Source organism: Mercenaria mercenaria, chromosome 4 (assembly GCF_021730395.1).
Source record: "Mercenaria mercenaria strain notata chromosome 4, MADL_Memer_1, whole genome shotgun sequence".
Taxonomy (NCBI): Eukaryota; Metazoa; Mollusca; class Bivalvia; order Venerida; family Veneridae; genus Mercenaria; species Mercenaria mercenaria.
Genome location: NC_069364.1, coordinates 53,756,286 through 53,778,375, shown reverse-complemented (window position 1 = coordinate 53,778,375; position 22,090 = coordinate 53,756,286). Strand labels below are relative to the sequence as shown.

The 22,090-nt window shown below is 32.7% G+C and overlaps 1 protein-coding gene across 7 annotated transcripts; it reads left to right on the top strand.

The window, feature by feature from the left end:
* The first annotated feature begins 10,361 nt into the window (after positions 1 to 10,361).
* LOC123551748 (MAM and LDL-receptor class A domain-containing protein 1-like) lies at positions 10,362 to 21,290 on the top strand. 7 transcript variants are annotated; one of them, XM_053541262.1, is made up of 10 exons: positions 10,371 to 10,557; positions 12,008 to 12,187; positions 15,908 to 15,991; positions 16,812 to 17,077; positions 17,804 to 17,894; positions 18,300 to 18,434; positions 18,685 to 18,935; positions 19,206 to 19,293; positions 19,976 to 20,072; positions 20,363 to 21,290. In XM_053541262.1, exons 2-10 carry the CDS (start codon positions 12,175 to 12,177, stop codon positions 21,096 to 21,098), a joined length of 1,761 nt encoding a protein of 586 aa, XP_053397237.1. In that variant the 5' UTR covers positions 10,371 to 10,557; positions 12,008 to 12,174; the 3' UTR covers positions 21,099 to 21,290. The 7 variants fall into 7 exon arrangements, with proteins under 7 accessions (XP_053397235.1, XP_045196840.2, XP_045196841.2 ...); XM_045340907.2 differs by having other exon boundaries at positions 10,405 to 10,557; positions 15,908 to 16,036; XM_053541260.1 differs by lacking the exon at positions 12,008 to 12,187 and having other exon boundaries at positions 10,362 to 10,557.
* Positions 21,291 to 22,090: the final 800 nt, after the last annotated feature.

Genomic DNA, 22,090 nt, shown 5'->3' with positions numbered 1-22,090 from the left:
AGACAACATCAAAAAGGACCTTTTGAACGATTTGACGAAGTTCCAAAATTTCTATGCTTTGCTCCGTTACGAACCCCTTTGGGATTTGTATTTTTCAGTGTTCAAATATATTTTCGTAGATAAAAAGCTGACATATCGTGCTAAAGCCCGAGTATTTTCAAATCGTTAGAAGGTTCTGAAAATGTACTCCCAAATAGCACAAAAGCAAAGAAAAAACAAGTCAACGCACACATATTTAAACGTGGTGACCCCTGCGCGTCACTATAGACCAATGCAAACGCGACCTTTGTTTACAAGTTTAGCCATTTTCTTTACTTCTGGAAAAAGCCGAAGGTCGTTTGACGTCATTTTTTGTGTCTTCAAAAGCATACGTATGCCTGGTGAGATTGCATGGGAATGTGCTAGAAGTCCTAATGATATCAACAATTTGGACGAAACTGCAAGCATCTGCTATTAACGAGCCTTTTCCGTTGGCTTATATAAACGTTTCAAAGCAATGGGGTTTTTTTTCTGAATTTGTCGACTTAATGAAGGATAAGAATGAAGAAAGAGGAGAAATTTTAGGATCTGTTTCAATGCACCAGAAAAAGAAAGATGTTAATTAAGATCTGGTGTTACAAGAACTACCTCTAACCCCTTGCTGAATGTAAAACTTGGTTGTGTACATCGCCTAATGATTTCAGTTGTCTTTGTTTCATCGAATTCTACATTTTTGTCCTAACATTCCCTATGTAATTTGGTTAATTTTAAACAAACCCTTACAGTAATGGTCGGTGTCAAGCCTTATTTTGCATATTGTCGGCATGTTCGGTTCAGTAATTCTCAGTGGAGTAATTGCCCTTCATTTGTTGTATTTTACAATGCCATCTTGGGCAAATTTCTGGTTCAATTATGTGATACATTGTACGACCATTCTGTTTGTCTTTTATGATATATTGGCAATTTCCTAACACCATCAGGCAGATTCTCACAACTCCTTACAAGAATTATCAATGCCAAGGCTTGTTATGTTTATTGTTGGAATTATCCATTCCAGTTATTTCCAGTGAAGTTATATGACCCTTAATTAGTCGTATATGGAGTGTTTACGCTTAATGCTGTATATAGTTAGGTTGAATTTCACCAAACCTCAGGAGCGATCGGTTTGAAGCGTAGTTGTGCATATCTTATCGGCATGTTTCAGTTTAATGATTCTTTTCAGCGGAGTAATGACGTTTGATTTGTCAAGTACATTAATGTATGAACTACTTCTCTTAGTCTGAATTCCAAAAGAAAACTTCATAGGAGTGATAAATGCCAAACCTAGTTTCGTAAGTCGTCGGAATATTATGATTTAGTAATATTCTTTGCAGTTATAGCCTTTATTTTGTGGTATTTTACAATGTCAACACGTTAGGTTGTGAGATAAGTACAATTTTCGGTAAAAATATTTGGCTTAGTACAGTCATGCTGAAAATAGATAATGCGTGAGATACTGATTAACAAGCTTTGATTCGCTGCATATTTTTTCTCACATAATCACATTCTTGGCTGTAAATTGCAATGTATATGTCATTTGACAGCATGAACATGTTCTTAAAGCTGAGGTTATGTTATTCCAGGTTGGATTTCGTATTTCGCACCATATTCGGATGTATGATATTTTGCTAAAGTTATTTTCCAAAAAGGTTTGTTCAGTTATTTGAAATTCAAGGGAACACTTAAAAAGAATGCACGCCAAACGAAACACTTATCTAATTTTGGATTTTCTCTGTGATTATTCGCCTAATATATTGTCCTATGTACGGCTGGCTGAAAAAGATAAACACGTTGAAGGAGTAACTTCCCATTTTTAATAAAAAATATCTACTATGAAATTAAACAGATCTATCGTACGAACACGCTTTATTTATTCAATAGAGAAACTAGAGCTTCTCTTATATCCGCTGCTACGCGACTAACATGAAAATATTTACTCAGTACACAGCTGAATGTTAAAATGAAATAATCATAAATAATATGTCGTGAAATACTTTTCGAATATTATACGATCGAAATAAGACTTCTTGAGCTCGAGATATGCGTCGAGCGATTGAGATTATTTTTTATTTATCGTTAAGCAATAGAGTTATGATGTACAAAGATCAGTCACTAGCCGATATAAAACAGGTCCTCGACCACTAAGTTACATGTTCCAATGGCCTATTGTTTTGTTAAAACATACATCAAAGCCCTAAAAGGACTGATAGTCAGTGCTTATTGAGTGATATGGCCGATACACCTGGAAGAATCAACACTTCATTGTACATAGACCGGTCATAATTTGAACAATGTTGGTAGAGGTCCACTAGAGAAAGCTACATGCCAAATATCTAAGCTCTGTGCATTGTGGTTCAAGACAAGAAGATATTAAAGGTCTTCCCTATACAACTCTATGTAAAACTAATTTTGCTACAGGGTGGGGCCAATGTCAACCCTAACACTAACCCTGAACCTAACCCTAACTCTAATCCTAAACCTAACAACTAGAGTGGAGTGATTCCGAATATTTCGAATGTGAATATAAAGTTCATAATTATTCTAGAATCCGTTGCTGCTTGTTTTTTCTTGTTGTTGTTTTGAACAGTAGTCCTCAGTTGCTCACACACTCACCCAATACCAAGATTATAAAAAATAAATATGGGACAACTTTTTACACGTCGAGAATATTTGTGTGACGCGGTCACATAGAAATAGAAGGAAAACTCAAACGACGCGAGGTAGAAACTTGGTAGTTGATTTAAACTTATAGCCAGTTGCTAAAGCACTGTCTAAATACGTAAGCCATGGTCGCTTAACGATTGTGGTTAATCATGTAATTAATCATTTTATCGGACAAGCCGTTTAGACAAGATGTTCAAAGTAAAGTATCCGCTTTATAAATATAGGCAAACATAAGCCCGCCGATCGCGGGGATGTTCTCTACATGTATCGTGAGAATAATGCGGTGGCATAGAATTGTTTTTATACTAATACGTGTGCACGTGATAACTTTTAAGTTCGCACGTATTAGTATAAAAACAACAGTTATAGTAGTAGAAATAACATCTGCACACGTATAACTTCCTACCTGTGTACGTTATAGATAATACGTGCGCACTGGGGCCGAAATGCGACTATAGGCGTTATATTTTCTACCCCTGTTGCGTCGATATGCGACTATACGCGCGTTATCAGGACTCCCCAGGACGGCGATTGACGAGTATAGTCGTGGCACCGAGATCATGATAATTGCGATAAGTACTTGTTAATTTTTGATAATCTTAACAAAAGCAAAAATACTTTGCATACTGTTTTTTTTTTTTTTTGCTGTAATAACTACTAGTTGTGCTAATAATTAGTTCCCTTGTTAAAATAAATGTCTGTAACTATGCGGTAATGTAAATGAAATAAAAACACGATCTCCGCTGTGTTCGTTCATACTGTATTTCAAAAGAGTAAAATAATGTCGTCGGCCAGAGTTCTTTCTTAAAATGAAGAAAATATTTATTTATTATCATGCTGATTCTGAAATATTAGTTCCGTCGGATGATGATTCGATGCGATTCCATTATCAGACAAATGAATGGTCGGAAAATGTTAAGTTTAGAAGGCTGAAATATTGGTACACTTACATCACATACGATACAAATAGATAAAAATAACACAACGAAGCATGTTTCATAAAATACAAAAAAAAAAAAAGAATATGTAAATAAACGCATGTTTGTAAATTTAATAATTATTCAAAGATGGATGTAAATATTACAACTTAACTGTCTCAGCGCGTGACACACAACATTTGTGTACATGTTTAGAAATAGATTATACATCAAAATAAACCACTGATATTCACACAAAAACGGGTGTAAATTTATGTAATGCTGATGTAAATATTCAGTGATGCATTTCTATTTATTATAATTTAATGTTCAAATATCTATTAAACGCAATAGGTGTGTTAAAATTGTTTAGTGAAAATTTTGTTCTGTTTGGATATAAGCTACGGACGAAATTTGATATAAAAAATATTTGTTCAAACTTCGAGTACTTTGTAAGTATATTTTAATTTTCACCAAAGTTAATAAATGTTCCCTGCATGTTTTCAACTGACTGCACGCGAGTGTGATTATGATAAGGTTAGATAATGTTCTTCGACGTCAGGTGGTAATTCTTATCCCGCCGCAGCAGGTATGTTACGATATCGGCCTCAGGGAGTTAAAAACATTACCGCACTTATTAATGTAAAAAACATCAGCGCACATACTAGTAGAAAAGAAAATCTGTGCACGTATACATGTAACTTATCAAGCGCGCACGTAATAGCTAATATTTGCGCACGTATGAGATTAAAACATCTGCACGTGTATTGGTATAAAACCACCTGCGCACGTAATAGGTATTACACAGCACGTATTACTTTAGGGATCCGGACAAAACCACCTTCGGACAAGACCCCCTTTGCTCATTTTTGCATAGGCGAACAAACTCCCTTAACTTTTTAACACGGAATAAAAAACAAACCCTCCGCTGAATTTTGAAATGACAAGAGCCCATAGATTTTTTATACGGAGGACATATCCCCCTTAGCTTTTTTACAAGGAAGACAAAACGACAAAAAATATCTTTATCCTAGTATCAAAAGTGCAAATAATACACGTTAATCATTTTATTAAGAGGAGTTTATTAATAGCGTACAAAATAAATGTGATACTTTTCAAGAAATCAACGATAAATTGATGAGTGGAGAATATAATATCGATCAATGTATGAAATGTTTTTCAGATACTGTATTTGATATTTCTTATTCGTGCTATGGTAAAACTTTCAGTAATATTCCAAAACCAAAGAAGCGGAAGTTTAACTATGATTGTAAAATTGCTAAAAATAAATTTTATGATGCTAAACGTCGACTGTCTACTGTAAAATCTGATGAAAACAGATTATATATGCTTGAGTGTAGAAAATTTCAAAGGTTAAACAATAAATATAAATTCTATAATAAAGAAAAAGCAAATATGGCTAATTTGAGTAAAAAAGCACCACGTAAATTCTAGAAGTATGTTAAAAAGTATAAATCTACTAATAGTCTTGATTCCAGTGTTAGTCTAGAGGAGTTTAAAAATCATTTCGAAAATTTATCCAATAAAAATCAGGGCCATGTGAATGATGATGTGTTAAACAATGTAAGTGATGAGCCTGTTAATATTGAATGTCTTGATAGAACTATTTCTATCGAAGAAGTAGAAAAAACTATACGTCTTCTGAATCGTTATAAAAGCTGTGACTTGGATAAAAATGTTTCTGATTTCTTTATAGATGTAGATAGTGTAATATTGCCATTTTTATGTACAATGTTCAACTACATTTATGATAATTGTATATATCCTGAGGCATGGTCTAAGGGTGTCATCTGTCCAATCTATAAAAAGGGTGATAAAAATATCCCCTCAAATTACAGAGGAATTACCTTAGTAAATGTTATTGGAAAAATTTACTCGTTGATATTAAGAAACCGTTCAATAAATGGTGCGAAAGTGAACATATATTTAATGATAGCCAATATGGCTTTCGTGATGGTCGGTCTACGGCAGATGCTTTTTTCATATTACATGCTGTTATACAAAAAGTGTTATCAAAAAAGTCTAAACTGTGGTGCATCTTTATTGACTATCAAAGAGCTTTTGATACCGTTAATAGAGATGCACTGTGGACAAAACTTATACAATCAGGAATTAGTTGTAAAATGACCAATATGATAAAATGCATATATAAAAATGTACAAGCATGTGTTAAAATGTCTATTTCTATGAATATGTCTAACTTTTTTGACGTAACAATTAGATTAAAACAAGGCGAATCATTATCACCGTTACTTTTCATATTGTTCATCAATGACATTGTTGAAAATATTGATTTTAATACCTTAACTGACAAAGATTATGATCTGTTATCCATGTATATGATTTTATTTGCCGACGATATAGTTTTGTTTACCACTGATCCTGGTAGTTTACAAGCTCAGATAGATGCTGTGCATCATTATTCAGAAAAATAGGGACTTAAAATCAATGTGAATAAAACTAAGATTTGTGTGTTTGAAAAACGAAAACAAAATGTTTATCCAGAATTTTACATAAATAATGAAAAAGTTGACATTGTTGATAATTTTGTATATCTTGGTGTTAAATTTACGTACACTGAAAATATAGTAAATGCGGTTAAAGCATTACACGATCAAGCCCTTAGGGCGTACAATAATCTGTTGTGTGTATTTGATTAATTACAACTTTATATTAAAACTAAGCTATCACTTTTTGATTCAATGATCGTTCCTATTTTAACATATGGCTGTGAAGTATGGGGTATTTATAATTACAAAGATGTTGATAAACTACATATACGTTTTTGTAAATACATTCTTGGTGTAAAATACCAAACTCCAAACTATGCTGTGTTAGGCGAACTTGGTAGATTTCCTTTGTCTGTTATTTGTATGGAAAGGGATATAAAATTTTGGATAAAGATGATGAAAAATAATAACGCACCTGTATATTCAACGTATAATGATTTATGTAATAATGTTACTACTGTTTGCTGGGCAAGTAGATTAAATTCAATTGTTGATCACCTTGGTTTTGCAAATGTTAGACTCAATTTTGATAGAAGTATGAACTATGACAACTTGTTTAAATTAAGGATAAGAGATCAATTTGTCCAAGACTGGGGGGATTGTATTAATTCTATGCCAAAATTAGATTATTATTGTAAATATAAGAATGATTTTTGTTTCGAAAAATATCTCGATGTTATAGCAAACGATAAATTAAGAAAACAATTAACATGTATACGATTATCTTCACACTCTTTAGAAATTGAAATAGGTAGATACAATAATGTTGACAGACAAAACAGATTGTGCAAATTATGTTCACAAAATATGATAGAATCTGAATACCATTTTATGTTATGCTGCCCTCTGTATCAATGTGTCAGATTAAAGTATCTAGGTCGATGTTCCTGGCCTAGCATACAAAAATTCAATGCATTAATGTCAACACAAAATAGAACACGGTTGCTAAATATTGCAAGATTTGTGAAAGAAGCGCTATGCTTACGTAAAAATACTCTTGAAAACTGATTTTGATATGTCTACTGATCGATGATTGTATTTGTGCGTTTATGTGCTTTTACTGTTTGTAAATTCTCTTGTGTATATATTTGTTGTCTTTGCCATAAGTTATCACTATTGTTAATGGCCAAAGGCAAATGTTTTGCCGATTGCTAATAAACTTGAAACTATTAATTCTATTAACGCCGAATAACAGCAAAGACATATACAGCAAAATAAATCAATATGTGACAATATGTTCAATAAATTGTTTATCTGTAATTATGTACATCTACTGTCTGTGAATAGAATGAGGTGTCTTGAAAATAATTATGATTAAAGATTTAAAGTATAATTATAATTGCATAACAGATGCCCATATTCTATCATAAGTATATACAGCTTTTACAGTTTGTCCCTTAATAACTAAAATTATTCGGACTGAAAAATGAACATTTCCAAAATTACTCCATATGTCATACATCTAAATGTTTTTTGAAAAAAAAATATAATCACTTACGTGTTAATATTATTTAAAACATACTTTGTTGAATAATTATGATTATTTATTGCAGTTTTATATCTTTCAATCACTGTATTTCATGATGTTTCATTTATTCACTTGTATCTACTTATTCATGTTTAGTAGCAGAGACACATGTAAAATATATACATATATACAATAAGCACAATAAGTTAATTTTGTGATTCATTTGCATGTAATGAGAATGGACAAATGAAACACAACATACTAAACATATAATTCAAAACATTACAAAATAGCACATACAACAGCACATAACAAGTATAATTAACAGACATTACATAAAAACACATAACAAAGCACATAACAAATATTCACATGCATACACAATCACAAAGCTTATATTCCAATCATTTTTTGTCACAATTATTCAACTTATTATTCAATGTAGTCGGATACACTGTCCCACTGCATACAGAATCTCAGGAAGTGTTTTCTCCTTTTTGAGGAACTGCTGGCACAATGTTTTCAGGCGTTTCTGATGCACTATTTAGCTTTACGATATCTCTTTGCTGATGATTGACCCTGTAGGTAGCGGTATGTTTCTGATTCGACCATAGAGGCACAAATGATTCTTCACGGAACCTTTTCACTTAGACTGTTCACACCATTTAATTTGTGAAAATACATGGTCTCTTTCAGAAGCTTACGTGCTGGAAAACTCGGATTTACAATCTAGAACAATCAAGACCCTTATGTTTTTGGAAAGAATGTCGCGAGCGCTTAACAAATTATCTCGAGCGCACGCCATCAAATATCGAGAGCGCGAGATCTTGTTACGATCGCACGACATCGAACCTCTATCACATGATATCTTGTCTCGAACACCCGACATCTGATAATATTAACGAAATGTGATGTCGAGCGCTCAAGATAATCTAACTGAAAAACAAGAAATATCTTTATAAAAGATACAAGGCCGCATTAAGCCAATTCACACTTTAAGTCATGAAACATGCACGCACTCTGAACATTTACATACGAGAGGGTTTTTACAATGTATAAAGCAAAATAAAATGTAATTTTCAATGTAAAATACTCATGTTTGCATGTAGAACATATTTTACAGAACACATATAGTTATTTTAAACATAATCTAGGAAACTTTGATAAAAAATAGAGTAAAAAGAGGGGCCAAAAAACGGGGGACAAAATTACCAATTTGAAAGCGTCTAGGGAAACGAAATGACCAGAATGGCGACAAGTTGGCTGGAAGACGAGTTTACTAGGGGACGATTTGACTGTAAATCGTTTACGGGAGATATTTCTGTGTCAGAGTGTCAGAGTTTGCAGGTTTGTAGTCGATTTCTCTATCGAGGAAATTCAGGTTTATGCCGTAGGCTATTTCCGTATGAAACTTGCAACGGAATTCACTGTCTTACAATACAGCTCAGAGCACCTGAACGCCTCTTAAGAAAATATTATCTATTCCATTCGAAAACCTGTGGAATTTTTCATCCACAAATCAAAATGTACAGTTTTAATCAGCTGTTAAATGACCTTCACTCCAGATATTTACAGGAAGTAAATGTGAATTCCGGTCTGTGGCCGGAAAAATAAGTTTATGTCCTAAATAAACCACCGTTAGATCGTGTTTCCTGGTGATGATATCATAGCGAAGAAGGTTTTGTTTCAAAAAATATCTGATTAAGGAATATATTGAAACTCTTGTTTTGGTTAACAGTATCAAATAACGAGTTTTGTTTAGCTGATTTTAGCTGAACCTTTTTAATACCAAACTTCCTTATTGCTTCAAATAAGATTTTCTTTAATTTACTACCTTCAAATGATACGGAAATAAAACTATCTTGCAAAAACGAGAATACATCGTGTAATTCTACGGAGATCATATAACAACAATTGCAGCACTGAGTACAACTGAAAACAGATTGTATGACCGTTTATCATCTTCAGATAGATATGTCTATCCGCTGTTTGATTCTGAAACTTGACCGTCACTTTGACACAAACGAAGATCACGTTCATCAGTGTTATTTCCAGATAGAATTGCTCTGACAGTAACTAGTAAAGAACGTGGCAAGATATGACGGTCGGCTTGTTGATATTTAATACATCTACATTCCTGTAATTCTACAGCTCAATTTTGCTGAGTGACCAGGGGTGCACATTAGTTTTCTACATATCATAGGGATGACATTTAAGTTTCCTTGCATACGATATAGAAAGCAACGAAATGCTTTGTGTTATGTTATCACAATGAAGTAAGGAATTTTGCAGAGATCATTACACATTAAGGGGAAAAAGAAACCTGATTCCTTATTGGTGAGTTATCAGTCGTTGTAAGTTCCATTATAGTTATCATTTTCATCTACATTCTACAATAATGTTGCAAAGATTATTACACAGAAACGGGAGAATAGACCTTATTTTTTATTCGCTAGTTTCAAAAAAGTTATCGTACCTATACGGCATATTTGCGTATAATTAGGTTCTTATCTAATTAACTTTGGACAATTCGTGTGACAATTATGCCACAACATATCTTTTATCTGTTTCATTGTCTTTATTATACATATCATTAATATAGTGTATGCTAGTTTTAGATCACACAAACAATTATCTTTATATTAAAACATATGGCAGAAGTAAACTCTCATTATATCCATATCTTCCTACTTCTCTGATCAGTATCAAGATTCGTTTACTATATTCCTTCATTAATGGTGTTTCATAATATTTTGAAAGGCAATTGACATAGTGACTATTACATTTTCCGCTTCAGATGTTATTTAAAATTGTGTGAATGTGAAGTTTTATTTCCGTAATTTCGGCTACCGGATATTTAATTTAAATATATCATCGAGACTGAAATTTATAAATGCATAAGATATGGATGGATTTTTAAGATATTGTATGTTGTGCTTTTTATTTCACACCCCTAAAGGTAAATTGTTCTTTTCTATTTATGAATTGTATGTTCCTCTTTAACTTCGACAATTTCAAATAAAGCTTCATGAATTTATAAAAAGAAAACAACTTAAATGGATGGATGGACTATGTGAAATCATTTCTTACTGGTTGTTTGTCGACACAAGGTTACATTTCAATTGTAAATGGTAGATATTTCAAAAATTAGGTTTTATTTTGTTTTGAAAACAAATTTATAAGGAAAACTGAAAGAATGTAAATATCGTTTACAATATCATGAATTATTGGATCTAATATTGGAAATATGTGGAGTCAGTAAGATAAATGGGGGAGCGGGACGCCACGCCCCCATATTCATCATACTGACCACACATATTGCCGTGAAGGGCAACTAACAAATCCTATAATTGATAATTCTGGACCAGTTATTTACATCCCAGAACGACATGAATACGGTATATATAGGGGGTCACCATGTGACCACAGTTTTAGAAATGAAAATGCTAGAATCTTATGGGATGAAAAACGTTTTGGGGGTAGGAGATGGGTAGGGGGTTAACGCCGTTTGTCAACAGTATTTCAGTTATACAACGGCGGGCAGTTTACCTAACCAGTGTTCCTGTATTCTGTACCAGTACAAAACTGTTCTCCGCAAGTTACTGCCAACTTCCCTACATGAATCAGAGCTGGATGACGAATGATTACAGACAAAGTGTTTTTACCAAATCGTCACGGAGAACATACGCCTTGTCCAGGCTCGAACTCACGACCTAGAGATCCGTAGACCTGCGCTCTCCCTACTGAGCTAAGAGGGCGAACGGAAGTAAAACAAGAAAATGAAATTTCAATTTTATAAAACACTTTCATCATATTAAATTAAGAATACACATGTGCCCCAAAAATATTAGATATTTATGATATTTGGTTTAATTTTACTGATTTTAAATAAATACATGTTTGAAACACTTGAATAGTAATAAATTTTGGTGGTTAAAGTATTTGCTTTATGGACGTGCAATTAAAGTATCTACTTGAAAATTCGGATAAACTACTTGATCTCAAAGTAAACATTGCCAAACAGCAACTTTATTATTCATCAAATCCGTCCTAAACATTTTATTTTAACAATATAAGAAATATTACACGAAGTTTCGAAACGTGATTTATTTTAACCCGCCGTTACATGACTGAAATACTGTTGAAAAACGGCGTTAAACCCAAAACAAAGATTTATTTTAAAATTTCCCCTTGACTTACACATATGAGACTTAAATATGTAAAAAGAAACTCATTGACAATCAAACATCGTCAGTATCATAATAATGGAAAAAGGTCATACCGTGAAGGTGATTGTACCTTCCAGTTTATATTCACTACTTACGAAATTGACAAAATGAATTCAAACGTGCAACCCCAACGGAATAAAAACAAAATTTAATTAATATTGTGTTTCGTCTGTATACTAGACTGATTGGCAATGTAGGTGAACTGAGGCAAGCAAGTGATAACGGAACAACTCCTTATGTTTTAAAAGTGAACACAGATGAGAAAAAGCAGGCTCCAAGAACACGAACAGTCGAATGATACAGACAGAACGAAACAGCATTTAGTAGAAGATACTTAAAGAAACAACATGAATATCATAAGTATTTCCAAACACCATGTTGTTACAAAGCGATTTCAGTTATATCACAACTATTTTTACCTAAATGCAAACGTGTTTCAGCTCCTTATAACATATGTTAACAGCGCGCGATGAATGCTTTGTACACTTTGACGTACATAAGAGGTCACCTGTATACAACGTGATTCTGCTTAAAACGGCCACCGACTATACGAACCGTAAGAATTCCCTATAAAATGTCTCTGTGTACAGCGTGACACTGTCTAATGCGGTCAACTGCTAGTAAAAATGTCAGTAAAATGCACTATAATGGTCACTAAACCTCTTGCGTGCTACATTATCAACATTAATTAAAATTTAATGTTGACGAACTTGGGACTCTAAAGATGGTAAAATGTAAGTGGAAAATGTTTGCGTAAATGCTATTATTAAAGTTCTGTTGTTTCTTTTTATACTTTTCATGTATTTAGTATCCTTAATGTTTGTAAATTAATTAATTATCTGATTAAAGGACAAAAATCTCCTTCATCCTACGTGTAAGAAAACATTACTCTTGTGCACCACGTCCACTTTGCCTACAAACTTTCAAACTTCTGAATTCCGGAAACTTCCAAAAACCGAACTTTTAGGCTGGTCCGGAGGTCGTTCGGTTTTCGGAAGTTACACTGTATACATTCTCTGTATATTCTCTGTATATTACTTTTTAAGTAGATATATAAATCTTAATTTACCATTTCAGGAAATCGAACACAGTTTTTATTTTGACAACTCTTTTGACATCATACCATACATTGTTTTTTCCCATTGCTTCCTTAGGGAAAATTACCTGTTAACCAATCAAACGCACTCTATTTTTATATAAACACCATTTTCTACCTTAAAAACATACTAGTCTGGTGGAATAGGCGATAACAAATAAGAAATGTGCTATATTTAGATAACTTCTTTCAGTGACCGAAACAGATGCCTGGCATCTGTTATCATTTAACCAGATCTTCTTTTTTTAACTCTTTTAATCGATATGTTCAGTTAGCTTATATAAGGAAGCTACACTTCACGGTGTAGCGTATTTTATAACATGTACTGGGAGGGACTAACCGTCAGGAATATGACGGCATATGGTCAGGAATTAGTTCTATAAAAACTGGTCAGAACCGGATTAATCAGTCTACTTTAGCGTGGGTTAGATAAACACAAAGAAAAATACGCGTTTTGGCCCACCGCCATCCCCTACACCACTGTAGTTATTAAAAATACAAGGAGGTACCCATGTCAAAAACTTTTAAATGTTATTGTTTTGACTGCTATTACGAACAAACCCCTACATTTTGTGTCTATTCATAAATTTTATACATTGGTTTACAATTTTGCCATTTCGGACGAACCCTTCACATTTCGTTACCATTCGTTAATCTTATACATCTGTTTTCACTAATTGTTTTATAGAAAAATGATTTCCAATACAACGCTTATACATTTGTATTACAATTCAATGATTATATGTTGTACAAATAAATAAGGTTATCCCATGACCATTTAACAACAGATATGTGTTAAGTTTTCTCTCCCAGTAAGGGTCATAAATATATATATCGACCTAAACAAGCAGATTATACGCCATTAATGTTTTGATTTATGCTACCCTTAAATTATCAGACCAATAGCTCATAGATCATGATTATGGTTTGCTATCCTTAAACATATATTTGCCTTTATATTATTCATTATTATTTTATTTTTATTGTAGCGTCTACATCAACATAATACAGAGTAAATAAAATAGGAGTAAAAATCTCATTCTAAAATGTACATGTAACATTACAGTCATTTCTTAAGCGCAACGCCGCTGTTCCTGTTGGAGCATACTAAAAGTAATGTATTGCTTGAGTCTCCTTATCCTAAAGTAATCCGTTTCCGAAATAGCTAAGGGTACAAAAACTGAATATTCAGGGCTTAAATATTGCGCATTCATGGCTTATGTATATTTAATAATGTCTTTGCTTGCAAATTTAAGTACGTAATAGTAAAATAGGACAAAAACAAGCTCCAACTTGCAGAATTGGTTAAGCAACTATGTCGCGACAACTTTATCGAAGGAAAATTGCCGCAATGACACGTGCAACTGAAAATGCTATAAAACTTTGAAAACTTTCAAGCTGAGACATGGTTTTTTTCATGCAGTTAAGTTACTGACACTACATAAATGAACTTGATGCTATTATAGAAAGCCGGTATTACTTATAGGTAAAATAGTATAAAATAAGGTAATCACACTGCACTTCCGGGCTATTCAGATTATGGTTTAAAGACAGAATACTCTATTTTTTCCCAGTTAAAGTGGCATTTTCATTATATATATATATATATATATATATATATATATATATATATATATATATATATATATATATATAAGCCAGTTCCTGTTTTCATTGTGGATCTGTATTTGAAATTTTGGTAGCATTTTCCAGGAGATGTTTCTGCATTTATAGAAATGTAAACAAACCTTATTACACATGTAAGTTGTCAGTTTGGAAGATATTTCAAAGTGTTGATTTGTCAGACAAAATAATTGACTCCTTGGGTTTTTTGTTTCTGGTTTATAGGTCATATATGAACATAAGTCTAATCATTCGTTTTAGAACAGATCTTGCTATGTGTTACAGCTCTCAGAAGATTGTTAATTTTAATTTCATATAGAACATTATGCAAATTTATTTACTACTGTATTAACGTATTGCTCGTTTAGAATAAAGGGACATGGGCTAAACTGTTTCACCAAGATAGGTTTTACTGTACAACTGTAAATTATGTATCATAAAACACTCTGTCCAAACTGGCTATTTCGTGTGAATCTTAATTTGTAGATTTCAATTCTAACTCTAGTAATGTTAACTTATTAAGTTTCATAGGGGACTTATTTCAGTTCAATTTTATTGATTGGTGCAATTGAAACTGCAAATTATATTATGTTTGTCTGACATACGGATAGGGACTTTACCATTAAGGTGCTTTTAGACGGGTATAATTCAAATATGAACTTCTGGCGAATCCGTGAATTGCACAAACTCTAAAATAACATCCAATCCTTATATGTACATTTTAAAAGTAGTTTAATGAAAAAAGGTGGTATCTATCCATAATAATTGGAAAATAATGATAGATGTTAGACTATCGACATTTCCAACTTGTAGACAGAATAATCAATTAGACCCGTCCATGTTGTATTAAAAATACATGCCGGTAAAATTTTCTGTTTTAATTTGAAAATCAATTTTATCCTATAAAAATAAATATTTCGACTCGATTTTGATTGTCTGAACGCCACCGCTTGTTTATGTCCGACACTGTACAAAGATATTACACAAATGTTGTAGATACGTTAATAAAGGTTTATTTTTTTCTATAAAATGTAGTAAATGTAATAATGTGAACGTTCATTGTTGATGATTCTTCCCGTTTCCACAATAACTGATATAATAACTTCGGTTTGTTTTCAATCCAGAGTAGTTTGCCTGATTTGTTACCTTATGTTAAGCACCACGATAAAAAAATCGGTGCTCTTGTTGCATTACTCTTTAAATCTACTCACGACAAGTTTTTACACATTGCTGTTTAGCCCATATGTATTTTATGTATCATTTAGAATATTTCATATATTTTGAACGTCTACTAAAGGTTTCTCATACAAAATGTATAACTGTCAAAATGGACTCAAGATAAACCTGCATACCATTTTCAGTTCTATCGAGTACTGAATGCACTTTCGAAGACGGATTTTGTGACTGGGAGAATACTGAAACGGGCAAATGGATAAGAACACAAGGTGACAGCATGAATGACAGTTTACCATCTCCCCGTACCAAGACAGGTCAACCTTTACATTATATTCTAATATGACCAACAATGCTTTAATCATCACAACGATGTTATGTTGACGTCACGTCAACGTGATATTTAGCGTCATGTACGCATCGATTAATAGCGCTTTCAAATTTCATGAAATATTTTACTTAATAATATGTTTTAAACGAAATGTCACATTGCACAAATGTTTTGATCAATTTATACACATACTGAATTAGTTATTCCTTTTGCTAAATAATTCGCAATAATTTTCGCTCGAACTGAATTCTGCCGCAAGACGTATAACCGTTTCCGGTCCTGGCGTGTTTTAACAAATATCTACTATTGGCGCCATGCGTGCGCGAAGAAACAGTTCCATCATATTTGATATAAATTTTACAATAAAGAACATATTAGAATCGAAATAATTTATAGCAAAACAGTGCTTTATCACTATTTATACACTCGGGCTGTTATACATCGTCCGAAATAATTTCACTTGGGCTGCGCCCTCGTGAAATTATTACGCCCGTCGTGTATGAATAGTGATAAAGCACTGTTTTGCTATAAATTATTTCTTAATTAAAAAAGCTAACTGATTTAAAACAACATTTTTGATGACAAATCAAATTGAATTCATTACTCGAGATAAGCATCTTCATATACTCTTTTGTATCTCTGTATAAGGCTAAATCTCACTTAATTCACTTAATATCATAAGTTAAATCGGTTAATAATTATTGCATTAAACAAAGTAACATGTACATTAGAAGTAGAAAGCTTTCGTTTAATATTTACAGATGGCTTTTTCATTGCAATAACTAATAATCGAACAGAAAGTGAAACAAATACAGTAACTGCTAAAGTCATCAGTCCACCATATTCACTAGGACTTGCTTGTTTTCGATTATGGTACTCACTTACTACTAGACGAAACAGCATTACAGTTAACGTTCGGAAGACAACAGGTCCAAAAAAAAGAGTTACTGTAGCTTTCTTGAGAAACACCGATAAAGGAAAATGGATGCAAGTATACATAAATCTTAACCATTCGACGTCTTTCAAAGTGAGTACAGTCACATTTTTGGGAATTTGATTATTTTGAGACCTGTACATTTTCAGTATGTGTTAAAACTTCTGGAAGTATCAAGATCGATAGATAAGAAACATCAAAATGGAACACTTTAAGTTTCACCGTTTGTCACAAAATTAATGCTAAAGTTATTTGTGAGTTATGGATTATTTTATCACTTCAAGTTTATTACTTCAAGTATAGTTTTGGTATTTTTATAAATTTATTTCAGGTATTTTTTGTAGTTACGCGTTTCTTTAATATGCATTGCCCCTTTTCGCTTACCAATTCATCATTACTTTTAAATATGTACAAGTCATAGAGAGAATAAGACACTTAAGTTATTTGAATATGCAAGGATATGCTTATATGTTAGATAGCATTTCTTATTTTAAACAGGGTTAAGATGTCAAAACTCAGGAAAATACAATATTCACATTTATATTCATTGATTGTACATGGTTAATGTTTGCTTGCAAAATCTCGATGTGTCTCTAAAACTTAAGTCTGTACCTAATCGTACATTTTAACCTCAGACAAGTCTTTTCCATAAAATTCTTGGATAATATGCCGCGCCGAACTGTTCTGTTCTTATAAACATGCCGCAATCAAACCAGGTGCTTGGTAGGAGATTAGGTATTTTGGTCTGGTGTGTTTCAAGTTTCATACAGGCTTACAAACTATATGCGTTTGTTTGATATAGATTTAATGTTGTTTCAGATTGAGATTGTTGGTAATCTTGGCAACGACAATGCGGGATATGTAGCTGTTGATGATACTGTTATAACATCTGGCATATTATGTTCAGCAGGTTCGAATATAAAACATTGTTCTTCATTTAATAAGACTAATTTTATTAAAAACGTAACTTTGTACATATATTTATTGTGTATTCAAAACCGTTTATACTAGCGGCTCAAATTAAAATGTATTCTTAGTTTCATTTGAAAAACATTGCCTTACATGCTAAAACAAAACAGCTTAGCCGAACACGCAGTCGTATTAAAAACTTGATATCTTAACATCTTGAACAATTTTGCAATTTCGGAATATCTATCAATTTTATCTGACTGAAGTGTATTGTGATATTTACGAATAACTAATTGTTTCCTATATCCATTCGGCTGCTTGAAGTTACATAACATAGGAAACAGTGACAAGTTTGTTTCATGTAGATAAGGAATTGGAACTAAAGTGTATTAGACTGATAATTCAGATTGTGACTTTGAAAATGGATTCTGCGCTTGGAAGCAACTGTTACAAAAATCTGAAGATGACTTCAACTGGAAAAGAAGACGTGGCAGCACTCCTAGTGAAAATACTGGGCCAGAGAACGATCATACTTCTGGAGGTAGCATATATGTCAAATCATGGAAATGATACTACAATATAACTATCTAAACAGACACTACAATATGAATATTTGAATTGCTTTTATCTCTTGTAATGCTTACTATGATTACATGTTAAATATTTTATGTTAACACTTTGTCATATACGTACCGGTTGTCTTCTTAACAAGCGCACTACTTTTTATACTTTTAACATTTCGTATGATATGTTCATTTATATGTTACATCGTTTGTTTTTATAATTTGCAGATGGATATTACATATACATTGAATCAAATAAAAAAGAGGAAAATAATATTTCTAGACTGACAGTTTTACTTGACGGCATTGGACAAAAATGTTTCTCATTTTGGTTCTACATGTATGGGGATGATGTCAACTCTCTTCATGTATATGTAGAAACGCACGCCGATGGTGAAAAACGTGTATTTTCGGCACACAAAAGCAAGGGAAAGCAATGGATAGAAGCACAAATCGAGATCATTGATAAGGTTTATCAGGTACAGGATTGACTTGCATGAGTTTTATCAAAAATGTGATATAGTTAATAGAAAACGCCATATCTTTTGTTTAGATAAACGTCTGTTTCTGTCAAATAATGCCATTTATTATCAAACATTGTGAAATTTTTAAAAGACAGATAATTTAATTTAAACAAACATAATTTCAAAAAATAAACACAATGTAATAGAATAATCGAAAACCACAGGTCTCCCAACACGGCATTAATGAAAATGTTGCAGGCTAAGTACGATTAACGTATATTTCAGATAATACTTGAAGGTGTAATAGGTGCTGGTGATTTAGGAGACATAGCCGTCGATGATATAACGATAAGATCTGGTGCTTGTAAACCAAGTAAGATCAATGAAGATCACATCAGCTATATGTGCCTTGTGTAGAATGTATTATCTTATCATATGCTTTTTATGGCCTAGTGGTAAATTAACACCGAAAAGGTTTGTAGAAGAAGACATCAAGCATGTTCTTGGAAGGTCGGTGGTTTTACTCAGGTGCCCGAGCATGTCTTAATACGGAGCCCCAGCTGGGTCTTACCCCATCATCAAAGACCAGTAAAGTCGCCATATAACCTGAATTGTTTAGGTGTGAACCTAGAAAATCGGAAAGAAAAGAATATATATATAGAAAAAAAAATCAATTTTTTTTAGATTAATGAGTATAAACGTCAAAACGTTCCCTTTTATTATTATCGGGGAATGAATGACTACTAAATATTTTCATTCGAGGAATCCTATTTTAATTTAATTATAAATCTAAACATGAATTTGATACTCGAACCAGAATTTTCAACAAAAATACTTCAACATACTTAAAGTTATCTAAAATAACACATTTGAAGTCGATCAATCATAGTTTTAAACAATCTTCGCATTATTTAATAGGTATACCCGTTAATCAATTGTAAATAACAGATCCTTGTGTAGGTTATATTCTTCAAACCATAATTCTCAGTCTTCCAATTTTCTCTTTTCGTTGGTTTTCATCATTATGTTTGAAAATACTGCTTTGTTTATTTTAGGTGAAAAAGGAGGATCTCTTATTGCAGTTTATATTTTGGTTCCAATAATCATTACAATAATTGTTGTGGTCGGTAGTGTGGCAATATTTATATGGAGGTATGATAAATGTTTGAACAGCTTTGCAATTGTCGCGCTCTTAATTAGCGTTCGGTTTGACAGAACATGAACATAAAATTTTCATATACTATTATTAAATGTATTAATTTTATGAACAATATTAGGAATTGAAAAAAAATTAAACATTTTATATATTGCGTTCCTGGACACAAAAATGAGTACTAAACGCTGACTATTAAATTTAGATTTTTGACAGGCAAGTTTATGTTATTTAATGTTATTTCAATTTGAACATTAAGTGCACATAAATTTGTATAACTCTTTTGAAGGAAAAGATGTTCAAGCAAAAGGACACCCTCTGATGTTCCACGTTCTTCAATAACCAATAAAACATACACAGGTCATATCGTTGAAAATCAAAACAATAATAAGCACGCTAAGGCAAGCAAAACAGCTTCTGATGGAAGTGAATATGCGGTTATTACTGACGACAATATTCAGCCACAAGACTCTAACAAAACTGAATACAACACTATTAACATGAACCAAAAAGTCCAACATGACCGCGATTACGGTTATGATCGTCTGAAACACACCTTATCGCCTTTTGTTGATAAATCATACTCACATGTGTTGCCAAACGACAACAACAGTTTCGACAGAACAGATGGTACCGAAAAGCCGTTGGCTGCATCTAGAAATGAAAATCAGAAAGGAGGCATCGATCCTGTTGTTTCAAAGTCAAAGGAAAAGACAGGTATCGGGTCTACTCCTTGTGATACTACACAAAACACACCAAAATTCGCGTTTGAAATGGAAGATGAGCTTGATGTAGAATACGATCACGCCAAAGCCGGAGGCCTCGATCCAGCCGTTGCAAAGCGTGACGATTATTCGCATTTGCGTAGTGCGGATTCAAATGCACATGCTATAAAAGACAGGCAAGAAAATGCTAAAAAAGACATGTATTTTGCTATATTGGAAAAAGATGGGAACTTTGAAGATGACCCTGGAACACAGGACTCGTGCAGTCATGACTACTTCGTTCTAGAAAAAGAGCAATAAGACTCGTAAGAGCTTGTGTTTGCTATCACATGTGCATATTATCAATGAGTTTTGTTTTCTATTTTGGGCAAGCTGTTCTAACAGTTACTTTTATCAACAGTAAATAATGTACCGTATTTCTAGTATATACTGGCTCCTCTTAGCAATGGAATAAGACGAGACATAAAGTATGAGTATAAATTGTTATCAGTATATTGGTTTGTTTATATAATAACAAGTAGGCATAGTTGAGTGATAGGTCTGAAACACTTAGTTAACAACCCACTGTTATAAAGATTAATCGCGGTAGCTGTATTAAAAGTGGGAAAAACATTATGCTTTATGAAAAGAAGGAATTTGCTTGATAGGAAAGGCAGATTGAATTTTTATCTATTGACTTCCAAGCAGCAATGTTAAGAGAATTTTCTGACTTAATAAAAGGACGTTATTAAATGGCATTTGTATGAAACTATACAAGAGTAAATTAAAATGTATTTAACTTAATAACGTAATAACTGTAAATATTCAAGACTTTATAGTAAATATTGACCTTTGCTTGTGAGCATGATGCTTGAGAGGATAAGATGAATGCTGGCTAAATACTGTCATACTTATGTTACTTGGAATCCGAAAATAAGGGCAAGTGGAACGGTTGAAGACAGAGGCATTTGATGAATTTTGTTTTCCTTCTCCATGATAAATATCATAAAATTTAAAATAAGAATCTTTAAATACCTTTATATTTACTTGTTCCCAGTTTTGCCGATCAGATGTTTAATCTTTCAACCAAAGCCAGCTCAAGCTCCTTTGATAAACTATACACGCCGATATTCAGGTTCAAAATAATCTTAGTTCAAACTATAAGGTTTGGACCTAATGTTTAGCTTTTTATTAAACATTCATTTGATAAAGTTTCTGTTCCTTCCACTTTTATGAATTCCCAGCTGTACTAGAACAAATGCGTCCTGAATAAATGATACACAGAGTCCATGTGTATCCCGCCTAAGATACTT